The following is a 9,935-nucleotide window of genomic DNA, read 5'->3' as shown; positions in this document are numbered from 1 at the left end:
TTTAAATCACACTTTAAAAAAAGTAACTTTTACTCTGCCTTTCACACCAGACCAATAAATGCTGTTGTACTATTTTTGGTTTTCTTTTTATAATTCAAGTTTTTTTATTTCTCTCTTTTCAACTTTTGCAGCTCTTTTCTGTATTTTTTGCGTTGTAAGCAGTGCTGTTTATGTTCAGCTTTGTTTTTCTGCACTTTGGTCAACATTGGCGCGTTTTAAGTCCTTTGAAATAAGTCAAATGTCACACAACGCTAGTTTATTTACGAGTGCTTGTTAGCTGTTTAACTTGTATMATTTCTTTTCCAAAACTTCCAGTTCCACCCATATAAAATATTTGTTGTTTTACACTAAAATTGGCTGATAACTGAAGTTRGAAGGAAATGCTTAGGATGGATTTGTCATCAAAAGAAAACATTAACTGTTGTTGAAATCCAACTATTATTGAAGCTAATATTCACAAGCAGATATTTTTTTTTAAAACTTATCATCTAACACCCTCTGAAATTCTTTTTTTACAGTGCATGTTCCYCCAGATTTGTCATCTTTAAAGACTCCAGTTATTTATAGGAAACAAACATGACTGTCTCTGTTTGTGGGAGGCTTAGAGAAATGACTCGAACCTCCTTGCAGTTGAATTCTGCTGACATCTGAATGGCGGCGTATTTGCATTTTGGCAGCAGAGAGGTGAACCCAGCGAGCTCTAATTCATCGTGAAAAGCAGAGACACGGCAAATCACATCCAARTGCCAGTTATCTTCTCCCGCTGCGGCGCGAGCCATAAGCTCCTGCAGGTGCAGCCGAGCCCAGATACGTCGGACTCGGACGCACGCTCTTATCTGACCCCGGATCGGACTCTGGCTGCAGTCAGACAGGCTGGAGGCGTGTGGACCCGGGCTGCTGCATGTTCACGGCTCTTTAATGAAGGCTGTGTTGGTGTGTGTCAGAGAGACTTTTTTGCTTTTCGGTGTTTTTTGCAGTTGAAGGAGAAGGGAGGGAAATGGAAGGATCCTCAATTTAGGATGCAAACTCGTCGAAACAAAAACAAAAAAAATGTATTTCTCATTGTACGCTTTTTATTTTTGTGCTGCAGCAACAGCGGACATTATTCCCAAGTAACGAACAAAGACACCCGCTCAGATTTGACTTTTACCTCAGTTAAAGATTGTTCCGTGTTTTCTTTAGTATACAAATTATTATAAAAATAAAATGAGTCCATAAAATATAGATGAGTTTAAATAAGGAAAAGTGTGTTACAAATATTTTTATTGTACTCATTTTTATTGCATTGTGAGTTGAATGTCAAAAACACTCATAGCCTCCCTCACCCCTGCCTGTGCGGAGTGTGTGAGTTTATTTATTTATCTTCAGCATCTATAAAAAAAAACATTGTTTTTGTTTTTCAACTCAAATTTTCCAAATTGTTGTGAAATCTGTGAAAATGTCTCGTTTTTGTTCCACTTTCAGCCAGCTGGAAAATATTTGCTTTATATGGCTAATTAAAGAAATGTTGGGGGAAAAACCCCAACCAACAGCCGAACTGTTAACAGAGTGAATCATCTTCCAATTGGGCTCCAGACACAACATGTCACATTCACGACTTTTTAATTGAACTAAGTCAAYATACAGATAAAGTCACATTTTTGTCTTTGCAGCTAATTTTAGCATTAGCATTCCGTTGATGCTATACTTTACATATAAAGTGATAGATTATGGTGAACACCATTCCTAGAATCCTCAACCTTCATTATTAATTTTAATCAAACATAGATTTCACCAGCTAGTGCTGTGGCCATCTGTTTTTGTTAGCCTCCAGCTTATTTCCTAGCTAACAGAATAGCCAYTTTTATGCTAACCTGAGCTAGCTAAGATAGTAACCAGGTGTGGAATCYGTATTGAACTAAAAGAACATGAGCTACTTTAGCCTCAAAGATGGCAGATTACAAGAACCTTTGAAGTTTCTTGTATGACATAATTTAAAATGAAACCAAATGTTACAAAACCCTGAAGAAATTACYGCCTGAAGATTTAGTTGATAGCCTCAGAGTAAATTCCACTTAAACTGAAAACAGAAATCCAAGATGGACACTGGCCCGTTTTTTTCTTTCATAATTAAATTTTACTGTAAATTAAATAAATGAGAGATTAGAATTTTCCCAGATCACATTTGCAAATCTACATTAATGTGCCGTAAACAGATCAGGTCGTGGTAACCTGCTGGGGATTTAGTAGTTTTACTGTGGAAAACAGTTATTAGTATGCTGTTATGAAGAACTGTTGTGAATGAAATAGTTTCACTGATAAAAATATATATATACATAGTGTAACTTTTAAATGTGAAATTTGTTGCTGATAAATAACACTACCATTTACTTTTGCATTTGTTGGTAACGCCTAGACTGGACTGGATCAATTGAGACTGAAAAAAACTGTGTGTGTATATATATATATATATATAATATATATATATAAATTATGTATTTTTATTCTTTTCATAATAGCATTTTCTCTGTTGGAGGCTTGACAATCATTTCTACATATCTCCAGTTTTTGTGACGGTTTGTTCACAGGTAAAGTTACATTTTGGTCTTTGTCTCCTCCTGTTCTCTTTGTTTCTTCAAAAATGGACGAAAAGATGATCAAATACAATACAGATTTCTTTTTAAACAATTGCCCTCAAATTTTGCACTCAAAATGAATCCCATGAATGTACCAATAGGCTGCACAGTGGCGCAGTTGGTAGAGCTGTTGCCTTGCAGCAAGACGGTTCTAGGTTCGATTCCTGGCCCCGGTCTTTCTGCATGGAGTTTGCATGTTCTCCCTGTGCATGGTGGGTTTTCTCCTGATTCTCTGGTTTCCTCCCACAGTCCAAAAACATGACTGTCAGGTTAATTGGTCTGTCTAAATTGCCCCTAGGTGTGAGTSTGTGTGTGCATGGTTGTTTGTCCTGTGTGTCTCTGTGTTGCCCTGCGACAGACTGGTGACAGACAAGGGTGTCAAGAAGATGGATGGAATGTACCAATGTATCAGTCATCCCCTAACAGAATGGCACCCTGGGTGGTGAACCACATGTAAAAAATAAATTAATTAATTAAATCAACTGCTGGACATGTTGAATATCACATATTCAGAATATCACATCGCTTTTCTTTATATTTCCATGAAATTTTKATATTTGTCAATGACATATCCAGTCATTAATAAATAATGAGTGGAGATTAAGTTTATTGGAGTTTTTATAATTTAATCAGGGGTCATAATTTGTAATACTTCGGAATCAGCTGGCCTATTTGAGGAGCAGCTCTAAGGTAAAGGTTTTTAAAAAAAACATATGACAATTTATATCATATGTATAATTCAAGAAAATGCTAAGCTACAAAGCAAAYCAGACCCATATTCTGTTCACTCTCAGCTTTCATTGATTATTTTACATCCATGTACTGAGATAATTGTGTCAGTTTTGCATGTAATTTAGCATTTCCATGGAATATCCAGATAAACCGTCATAAAATGCTTATCAAAAGGTTTTCCAGTATTTGTTGAGTTGTGGTGTTTGAGGTAGTTGAAACCAACACACATCAAGTATTGCCCCTCCACCCTCCATCCATATGCAGCCTTGGCCCATCTCTGGCTGCCATGCACATGTGCCGGAGCAGGTGCAGCCTTCGAAGTGGCCTCATCGATGCATCCTTCCTTCCTTTCTTCCTTCCTTCCTTTCTTCCTTCCTTCCTCGAGGAAGCAATATTTTGTACGGGTCCTAGAGTTGATTGCTTTGCTGTCTTTAAGTAGCCCACCTCTCACTCTTGTAAACATTAGCGTGTTCTCCTCTCCATCCTTCACTCTTGTTTGCACAGACAGAGGAGAGTGTGGCTCGTTCCCTCTCCCCCCCTTCGTCTTTTGTTTGTTGCGCTGAACCCCGGAGCAGCTGCCGGCTGTGGTGGCGGCGGCGGCGGCGGTGGTGGGGTCTGGAGGGACTCTGGAGCTGCGTGTCCTCTCTTTGCCATCCTCTGCCAAGGTGGCATTATGCAAGCAGAGAGAGAGGCAGATAGAGGGAGCGAGAGAGGGGGATAGCAGCGGCCATAGTAAAGATGGAGGAGGGTGCGCGCGAGGACTTTTAGGCTTCTTCTCCTGAACTTTCCCGCCGTGTCAGGGTTGGAAGTTGTCGTTTTGGCTCGCGCACACCCCCACCTGCTCCCCATACCAAACTAACCTAACCTGCCCCCCCTCCCTCTCGCTACCATTTCTCTCTCTCTCTCTCTCTGCCCCCTCTTTCTCTTTCTCTCTCCTTCCTCTCTCTCTCCTACCCTCCCTCTCGGCTCTGGAAGCGAACGCATTGGCTGGGCTGCGGGCATCTCGTTGCCAAATAGGTGGGCCTTCTCATCGCGCTGGCAGAGGCTCAAGCGATGGTTAGGGAGAGAACGCGGAGAGGACGAGAGACGGCCAGCGAGACCCAGAAAGAGAGAAAGAGGGAGAGGGAGAGAAAAGGAGAAAAAAGGAGAGGCAGCACTCGGCTTTGCCAGCGGTCCTGTGCGCTCGTCCAACATTGATTCGGCTCTCGGTTTTTTTTCCCTCTTCGATTCTGCGCGCGTGTGTAGGAGAGAGAGAGAGAGTGTGTGTGTTTTTTGTGAGTGTGTGTGCGTGCGTGTCTGTGTGTGTGTGTGTGTGAGGCGGGCCAAGGGATCAGAACAGACACCGCTACCAATTAGGGTGTACTTTGCCAAGGATTTTTTTCCCCTCAAGGTTTTTATTTTTTGTGCTTTTTTAAAATGATTTTTCTAACAGTTCAAAACTGCTATTTTTATTAAATATTCTCTTTATATTTCTGAATATTTCTTCGAATGTGCTGCTGATTATTTAATTTTCCCAATTTTTTTATTATTATTCTCAACTTTTTAAAGCAGCTAATTATTTTTTTTTTTTCAGTTGACAATCCGCTTCCAAGTGTGTTTTTTTTCCTCCCATCTCCTAATTCTCCTCTCTTTGCCAAACCAGCTCTGGCTTTACATTGGGGAGCGCAAAAGAAAAAAAAAAATAACTGGTGCAGGAAGGTTTTTTTTTTCTCTTTTTTTTTTTCACTTTAAACGCCGTGCCAAATTTATGATGAGAGTGCAAAATGGTAACTACCAGGCCGTCTGTCTTCCTCTTGCAGTGTGGTTATCTGTGGTGATTTGTGTCTGCTTTCAGTTTGTTGTGGAAATGTGACTCTGGTTGGAGCTCCCCTTGGTTTCTTTTTTTTTTTTTTAGTTTTTTTTTATTCCTCCCCTGCATGGTGTGTGTATAGCGCTGATAGGAAATGCTATGGCTGAGCTTTTAGCGGCGCATTTCAGCGGCGGGCTTGTGGCGGCAAAGCTTGGCGGCGGTGAGCGGCCGGTGTGTGGCAACCCTGGCACGGGAGCGCTGTGGCGAGATCTGGGCTTTGTTGCCCAGAGATATGTAGTGAAGGTATTAGAATACCTTGTGCCACCTTTTTTTCTTTCCTCCCCTTCCCCTGTCCAAACAGCAGAGAACCGGGAGTGTATGTTGGCTCAGCTTTTCTTCTGCTTTTGGATTTATGCGTTTTGATTTTTCTTTTCTTTTTTTTTTCTTTCTTGTTGAATGTTTGTTGTTGTTTTTGCTGAGACGAGCAGGATGATTTGTTGCGTTGTTGTGTCTTATTAAGATTCATATATCTGTGTGTTTGAATGTGTGCGTGATTTTATATGACAGGAAAATTAAAAACATACGTTTTAACGTTTCAGACGTAATGCTTTGCTGGTTATTTAAATTTTGAGAACGTACATAGACTGTCATAATTAATAAGTGAAGCAATTTAATATATTTTATTTTGGATAGATTGTAATTAATTTTCAACTAAATAAATGTGTTAAATTGTAACCAAAATCTAAAATGACTAAATTACTTAAATTGTGCCTGTGGTGTTTCTTCTCATGTTTAAAAGAAACAAAAAAAATAAATATTTTTTTGCGAGTAAAGCATGAAATTATTACTGAAACAGTAAAAAGTAATTTTTAATTCATTCTAACAAGGATGCATCTTTTCCCTGACAGCCAAAACTATCGTGCTGTTTTTTTGGCAGCAACTGCCTAAAGATTAGGAAGCTTGTATTAAACTAAAAGGAATTTAGCAGAGTATTCAATATTAGCCAATAAAATTGTTTTCATTTTAATCAAGCACGTTGGTTTGCTAATAGTGCATTTTTGAGATCATTCGCTGCTTCATTTTGGTAACAAATTTTGCCTGAACCATTTATTTTGAAACTACCGTCGTTCTCATAGCGTGGTGTCCACTGGTTGAACACGAGGAGAAAAGCTGATATGTTCGTAGCCTGTGGGATGCACTGTGAATACCTACATCAGCTCAGTAAAAGATAAGGACTGCCAATGGACTTGTGGTTGAAAAGGTTTCTGATTTATAGAGAGAATTTAAGTTTTAGCTTGTTTAGCTGCAGCGCTAAACAACTTGCTAGCAAACTGATTGTCCCCTCAGGTTTAAAAAATTAAAAAGAGAAGAATTGAACAGTGGTAAGGTAATAATAATACTTGTATAGAAACAAACAGGGAGATTTTTCTCTCATGACCATGGATAATGTGTCATTCGTTAGCTACTTCTCTGCCATAGTGTTAGCTAGCAAGCTTGACTTTAGCATTAGTGCTGTTGCTACAGCTGTTAAATTTTGATATGAATTGTAATTGCTTCAACAATAGAAACTTTCCTAAACAAAAGTATTGTAACAAACAAGGAGACTTTTCTCTTGGAATCATGGCTAATGTGTCTTTTGCTAGCTACCTCTGTCTTAGTCTTATCTACCAAGCTTGACTTTATAACTAGTGTTGTTGCTAAACTGGTTAAATCTGGATTAAAATTTTACTTATTGCTCCAACAATAGTAAGATTCAGCCCAAAAAAGCTTTGCAACAAACGAGGCCTTACTCTCATAACCATCATTAACGTGTTGTTAACTACTTCTGCCTTAGTGTTAGCTAGCAAGCTTGACTTTAGCATCAGCGCTATTGCTAAAGTTGGGTACCAATTTTGATTACTGCTATAGAAACTTTCCCAAACAAAGATCTTGTAACAGTTATTACATTTTACTGAGTTTTTACACTTTACACTTTATTAGCCTAAATATTCTCACACAGGGAATGACAAAAACCTAACGCTTGAATTAGCAAACGTTTCCAGTTAAATTCAATGGGTTTTGTTACCAAAACTGAATAGAAATGAACAATTACTGATAATTGGAATAATGTCAATGTGTAAAACGTATTAGACTGCTATCTGAAATATATTTTCTGTGAATAATTTCAGAATAAAAAATGTTTAGTTCCACTTTTTAAATCAAATCTCCGTCCTATAGCCCCTTAACATTTTTCCCCTTCTGTCCTCAGGATGAATTTCACCCCTTCATCGAGGCCCTCCTCCCCCATGTCCGTGCCTTCTCCTACACCTGGTTCAACCTGCAGGCCCGCAAGCGCAAGTACTTCAAGAAGCACGAGAAGAGGATGAGCAAGGACGAGGAGCGCGCCGTGAAGGACGAGCTGCTGGGCGAGAAGCCGGAGATCAAGCAGAAGTGGGCCTCGCGCCTGCTGGCCAAGCTCCGCAAGGACATCCGGCCGGAGTTCCGCGAGGACTTTGTGCTCACCATCACGGGCAAGAAGGCCCCCTGCTGCGTGCTGTCCAACCCCGACCAGAAGGGGAAGATCCGCCGCATCGACTGCCTCCGCCAGGCCGACAAGGTGTGGCGGCTGGACCTGGTGATGGTCATCCTGTTCAAGGGCAGCCCCCTGGAGAGCACGGACGGAGAACGACTGGTCAAGTCGCCCCAGTGCTCCAACCACGGCCTGTGCGTCCAGCCACACCACATCGGCGTGACGGTAAAGGAGCTGGATCTCTACCTGGCCTACTTCGTCCACACACCAGGTATGTGTTACCGATATGTTACAGAGCCGGGGCTTTTTATTTTTGTTGAGAGCACCCTTAGCAGACGCAGAGGTCAGGTTCGGTTTTAGCCTCCCACTCTAGATTCTGTGCCAAATGGCCTCGATGCCAAGACAAATGCCACATTTAAATATTTAAAGGGACAGTATGCGGAAAACAGTTCCCCACACCGAAAGAGCAAAAAAAAAAAAAAGACAAACGTCTTCTTTGCTGATAGTTGTTTCTTTTTGCTTTAAAGCGTTTCCGACAGTTTTGAAAGTCCGGGCTTAGAATCTGTGTTTGCTAAGAGATATGTTTGCGTTGGTACATTTGTAGAAGCATTTGTGTGCAAATTTAACTAAATCCAAACGTGCATGTTTTGCGGCGCCGTCAGTAAACAAAAGCATCTGCAAGCGGGTTTATCCCCGGCGAGCGCGCACACGGTTCCGCGTGCGCGCACGTGAGAGGCAGTTTGTCATGTGTCTGTAATCCCTTCGAATGGGAGAATGGTGTTTGCTGGTGTGCGCGTGTGTGTGGTGGTCTGGAGAGTGCAGTGACAGCTGGCCCAGTCCCAGGTAGTTTAGGAGGCAGCCAGTCTGCAGCGCCCCGACCCCATCCCCGATCGCCTCAGCCTATCGGCACTCTCCGCATAAACACACACACGCAAACGCACACACACACACACACACACACACACACACACACACACACACACACACACACATTTGCACACCCTTGCACCTCGCTCGCAAACACCCGGATGCTCCGCTCGCTACTCTTTGGATCGTACAGATCAAAGACTTCTCATTGTTTACGCATTTTATTTTTCCAGATTCATTCGGGAAGTCGATCGAATATACAAACCAGCATGAAATAATTTAAATGAAAACCGCATCACAGTTCATATTTTTCATTTTAACGTCTATTTTTTGTTTTGATTTTTTTTGTACACACTTCAAAACTACACTAAAATTATAAAGCCAAACCATAAAGACATAAAATAATATAAGAAACTATTGAATTGGCAACTGTAAAAAAAAAAATAAAATAAAATAAAATACAGGAGGTAATAGGATTAATTAATTATTAAAATAATTATTGTATCTCAAGTGAGCTGCTTCATTTTTGCAAATAAAGCCAGTCTGTACCAGGGGTGGGAATGTATTGTATCGTTTAACATTTATCAGGACAAATTTCTTACTAAATTTGTGATAGGAATTTTGATTCTCTGTTGTCTCGATAAATTTCAACTGATGTAAAAAAAAAACTGACAGTGTTATAGGAAATATATATATTTTTTCAACTGTTCCATGAGAGCATCAATACATATCACTAATTTGAAAATATGATTAAGTGCAGTCACTGTGTGCAGCTTAGTGATATAAATCACTCCTGTTTCTTTAATGAAGACACCTGAAAAGAAATGAGAATATTTTTCAAGAGCAGAATCTGTGTTGTGGACCCACAGGCAGCCATACAGTCGCCTTAAACAATATTTAAAAAATCATCTTTTTTATTAATTTTATTGTTATCACAAAGGGTGTGATAAAATTCTAAGTCCATATCGCCCACCACTACTCTGAACCGGCTTTCTCTGAATTTAGAAGAAAACGTATCCAGTTGTCAGTACGTTAGCTGGCATATATACGGGAGCAGCTCCTCTGTTGTAGTCATTGCTCCACTCTAGCGTCGCTCCAGCTGTCGAGCAGAAGGTCAGGTGTGAATCCTCAACGTCGTGGCGCTGCTTTTATAGACGCCGGGAGGTATTCATTCCTTTCCCCCCGTTGGCGGGGAGGTGGGGAGCTCCCCGCGAGCCCCACGGCCTCCCTCCAACCCCAGGCTCCTTTCAGGCCAGCGTGTAACTCTGTTTGAGTTCGCACTGCCTCTCTAAAGCGTCTCTTCCTGTTCCACAATGCACCGTGGCGAAGCGGCGCTCAGATCAGTACCGAGCGCAGCCTGGTGCCTCCTTCGAGGAAAGCCTTTTTTTTTTTTAATTCCCACCCCCCTCCTCTCTGTCTACTC

At 40.9% G+C, this 9,935-nt stretch overlaps 1 protein-coding gene across 17 annotated transcripts in view; it reads left to right on the top strand.

Annotated features, from left to right (window-relative positions):
- nfixb (nuclear factor I/Xb) overlaps nt 1–9,935 on the top strand; it is a 195,303-nt gene that overhangs the window by 63,383 nt on the left and 121,985 nt on the right. For 7 of the 17 annotated variants that reach the window (XM_008415318.2, XM_008415315.2, XM_008415321.2 and 4 more), the window contains one exon: nt 7,385–7,916. In XM_008415318.2, coding sequence (XP_008413540.1) covers nt 7,385–7,916 — 532 coding nt within the window. Of the gene's footprint in view, nt 1–4,895; nt 5,114–5,144; nt 5,440–7,384; nt 7,917–9,935 lie in introns of those variants that run through there. The other 10 variants (XM_008415311.2, XM_008415327.2, XM_008415308.2 and 7 more) reach the window with 5 other exon arrangements.

The sequence above is a fragment of the Poecilia reticulata genome, linkage group LG8, assembly GCF_000633615.1.
Source record: "Poecilia reticulata strain Guanapo linkage group LG8, Guppy_female_1.0+MT, whole genome shotgun sequence".
NCBI lineage: Eukaryota > Metazoa > Chordata > Actinopteri > Cyprinodontiformes > Poeciliidae > Poecilia > Poecilia reticulata.
Note: the sequence above shows the minus strand (reverse complement) of the source record. Positions and strands in the feature narration are given on the sequence as shown.